Source organism: Eurypyga helias, unplaced genomic scaffold, assembly GCF_000690775.1.
Source record: "Eurypyga helias isolate BGI_N326 unplaced genomic scaffold, ASM69077v1 scaffold6929, whole genome shotgun sequence".
NCBI classification, from domain to species: Eukaryota; Metazoa; Chordata; class Aves; order Eurypygiformes; family Eurypygidae; genus Eurypyga; species Eurypyga helias.
The window spans coordinates 101,831-106,021 of NW_010273841.1; the positions used below are offsets into that span (position 1 = coordinate 101,831).

At 38.3% G+C, this 4,191-nt stretch overlaps 1 protein-coding gene across 1 annotated transcript; it reads right to left on the reverse strand.

Annotated features, from left to right (window-relative positions):
* Positions 1-3,117: 3,117 nt before the first annotated feature.
* Positions 3,118-4,188, reverse strand: LOC104515584 (potassium voltage-gated channel subfamily D member 2; the record flags this gene model as incomplete). The annotated part of the gene is made up of 1 exon (XM_010159611.1): positions 3,118-4,188. A coding segment is annotated over one exon (1,071 nt), but the record flags the coding sequence as incomplete, so codon positions are not given.
* Positions 4,189-4,191: the final 3 nt, after the last annotated feature.

Sequence of the window (4,191 nt, forward strand, 5' to 3'; positions counted from 1 at the left end):
TACTTTTGCTTTTGCTACAATTAATACTGACAAAACACTAATTTGAAATTTTAAATCAGACAGCTGAGTTTCTGGCAGAGTGCATGCCGTTATTCTAGAGTCATCTTTCTCTCTCTCTCTTCTCTCTCTGCACCTTTCTCTCTTCCTCACTTGCTCTTTCTCTCTTCATATCCTCCTTTCTTCAGTTTCTTTCATTTCTTTCATAGAACATCTCTGTGTATGACTCTCTACTACTTGAGTTGAGCAGTCAAGAACAGTTAATAGCTGGGACATCCTTCGAGGTTAAAATGTAGTAAAGTTTGAATTCACTGGCACTCTGCAGAGGAAAATGTAATCTATGGTTTTTAAAGACACTTTAATTGCTCAGCAATCATGCAGAACTGAGAAATATAGCTCTGCTTCCAAGATAATAACTCCCCAAATCGCAAAGGTCGTATACTCAATACCCTTGCTATCTAGCAAAATATAAGAGTGACACCAAGACTCAAAAACTCAACTTTATGTTAACCTAATATTTGGTATTAGCTTTCACGTATTTCTGTAGTATTTTACATAACCTGCTGTGTGTTACTGTCATTTAAAACATAAAGACTTCATCTAACTTTGTTGTCCACTTATATAGCCCTAATTCAGGTAGAACTAAAATTGAAAACGAACAGGAGCTCTGTACTAGTAAACAGACAAGAGGCTTTAGTACAGAGAAAAGGCAGCAATACTAATTACAATCAGCTTCCACTGACCCTTGCTGCTTTTCCTTGCAATTTCCCTCTCTTTTGTGTAATTATTCCATCAACTAAAAAGAGTACAAAGCTTTTATTATGTTAATTCTATTTTAATTATTCATATATATTTAACAATTAAACATAATCTTTATATGATTATCATGATGTTATTAAAAAGGACACCATCTAGCTAAAGCATTGATTAAAAATCTCTCAGAAATTCATGATGCCTGTCATATCTGAACTTCAGAGGGTGAAACTTCAGATCTCGGTACAACCTGCTCAAAACTTTCTCTGTGCAAACTACCTCAGAAAAGGAGTCAAGCTTGAGTCCATTCTTTTTAACCCTTTATCTTATCCTCAGGACCTAGATATTGTATGGCTGGGTACTTGCAAATAGGTTCTCAGGCCTATGAGATGTTCATATCTCAACAGTACTTTTGAAGATTTTACTCAGAATAATACCTGAAAACCTGGAACTATAGAATGATAGTCCTTTTTTTTTTTTTTTGGTTAAAGAATCAAATAAATCATATCTAGGTCAAATAGATACCATAACCACATCATAATCAACTGCAAACTGGGCATAAAATTGAAGACCAAATTATGTTCAGTACCATGGACAAGTACTACCTGAACCATCCATAACGGTGAGAACAACCCACCAAAAAAACACCTTTCATTACAAGAAAAACACTGGCCAGCTCCTGCTCTTTTATAATAAAATTACACATTCTAAATACTGGTAAATTATTAGGACCTAATTTGTTGAAATCATCACAGTTCTAATTAAAATATGTGGCAAAAAAGTATCAGAATCTGAAAATTAAGGGCTATGAAACTAGTTAGCATGCATAACTTGTTCCTTCTGCTAACCTGTCCTTTCACTTTGTCACTACCAGAAGAAAATGAAAACCAAAAAAAACTGGAACTCAAAAAGCAGATTAAAATCCCCAAAGCTCTTGTCAGTCCTTTTTAGCATCACTTGCCCTTACAAGTACTATCAAATATTTACAATGTCCTATATTTATCTTCATTTGTTATATGATGCTGAAGATAAAAGCCCTGTAAAAAATGGTGGCATAAGACAGTCCTTTTATATTTTTCAATATTTTGTATGTGCATTTTCCAACTAAATTCCAATTGCACATAATAAATCAACTTATTCACAATAGTTTAATAATGTATTTTCATTTTGTTAAATTTAAAAGTTATACATCTTTCATAAATCTCAATAGTTCCAACATGATGTGGCAAAATGTTTGACTAATAAAATGATGGGCTTCGTCTTCATGAAAGTGAAAAGTTTGTCTTCTAATATCCATAATTATTAAAAATCTAGAAAGTTTGTAAGGAGATGAAACTCTGCAGCTCAAAATTAGGAAAGGGCCAAAACATTGTCTTCCCAAATTAGTCAACCTTCTAAATCCCTGTTATAAGGACAAGACAAATGTTTTTTACAACTTGGTGCACAGAATCAGCTGATACAATATGACTCTGGTATCAGAGACTTCATAAAGTAGTATTATCTCCCATCTTTCCACTAAACTGCATTAGAGTCTAATGTCAACAATGTCATTTTTTAACTCCTAACTCTCTGGAACAATTTATATTGCCATTAGAACTATGTTTTAAGTCATATGCTTGATCTGTCATATTTCTCACACTTCCTCAGATCATTTTCCAGAGTCTGTCACCAGTGAGTGTAGCTTGACACTTGTCATTTACAAGTTGCAGGTCCTGGGAAATCAAAGGAAGTTTATCCAGTGTCTTAACATCAGGAATAATTTTTGTGAAAAAATAAGGTTTTTAAACCTCATTTTAAAAAAATACCTGTTTTATTTTCATGCAAACAAATCACTTTGTAATACCAAATTCAATATCCAAGTCTAGATCAATACACCACTTCAAACAAAATGGCAGATCCCCATACTTTGATGTATGATCAAATTAAAAAATCGCACTTGGGTTGTCCTTATAATTATCACTACTTCAGCAACACTGTAACAAGTCCTTTCAGCAAAGACATTAGTCTATTACAATTCCACTGAGAACTCACAGATATTAATAAAATATTCCAAATTCACTATCCAAAACCAAATAAAATGTTAGAGAAAATTGCAAAGGACCCAAACAGTTTCAAGATTGTTTTGTTTTGTTGTTTACTTTTCCAGTCCATCTGTGGTTTTGGAATTTAGGTTATTTTAACTTCAGGAACACTTTTAACTCTCTTGCATGTGTAAAACATTTAGAAAGAAGTGATGAGTTGTATTCATGAAGTTCTGTAACAAAAACTTTCCCTCACATTTTTTCTACCAGCACTTTTTTAAATCGAGTATTTTCCGTTCATGCCAATACACTTGAAACATTGGCTGTAACCAAACACCAGCTGCACTTACCCCAGTGTTGTCATGGTGACAATGGTGTACCAGAAGGCTGCAGGGATGCTGGTGAACTTGCTGGCTGATGAACCTTTCTCTGCATAGTACATGACTGTGGCAAAGATGATGATGGCCATAGTAAGTGAGAAGAGAAGGAAGCCTAACTCCGAGGCACAACTTTTCAGGGTATAACCCAGGATGCGCAGGCCCTGTGAGTGGCGGGAAAACTTAAAGATCCTGAAGACACGAAAGACTCGTAGTGTCACAAAAGCCCCACTGACATCCTCATTATCTGTCATCACCAGGCCAATGTAATACGGCATGATGGCGACCACATCAATGATACTCATGACACTGCGCACGAATTTGTAGCGACTAGGGGCCGCCAACAGACGTAGAAGATATTCAACTGTGAAGATCATGACACAGGCAGTATCCAGACAGAAGAAAGCCACGGCATAGCGCTCTCCACAGGGCAGCTCTTTGATGCGACCTGGGCTCACCCCGCAGGGCACCGTCTCCACCACATTGGCAATAACAGAGACGGCAATGAAGAAACCAGTGACATAGTAGAAGACCAGAGCTAGTGTACTGGTGTGTGGGTTTTCAAAGGCCCGCCACATCCTCTGCCGAGCTGTCATGGAGGGCAGGGAGCTCTCAGCTGCATGATCCTGATCAGCATCATCCTGCAGGCGCTCAGCATTCTCACGCCGGCGATCCTTGTACTCCTCGTAACAGCAGTCGCCAATGATCTCCGGGATGATGCCAAAGAAGGCCAGCTCCTCATCGTAAGCTGAGATGCACTCCTGGCGGGGATAATGAAGCTTCCCGGTACGGTAGAAGTTGAGAATGTGGCGGAAAATGTCAGGGTCCCGATCAAAAAAGTACTGCTGTGTCTCAGGGTGGTAGAAGAAGTCCCGCTCCGAGCTGCCCAACAGCGTGTCGGGGTAGCGCTCTAAGGTGTCCAGCCAAGTCTGGAACTGGATGCCACTCACATTCAGCACAATCAGAGAGTCTTGGCTTCGCTTCCTCTCCTGACGCGGAGCAGCTGGCATGGGACCTGTGGCCACTGGCATCCATCCTATGGC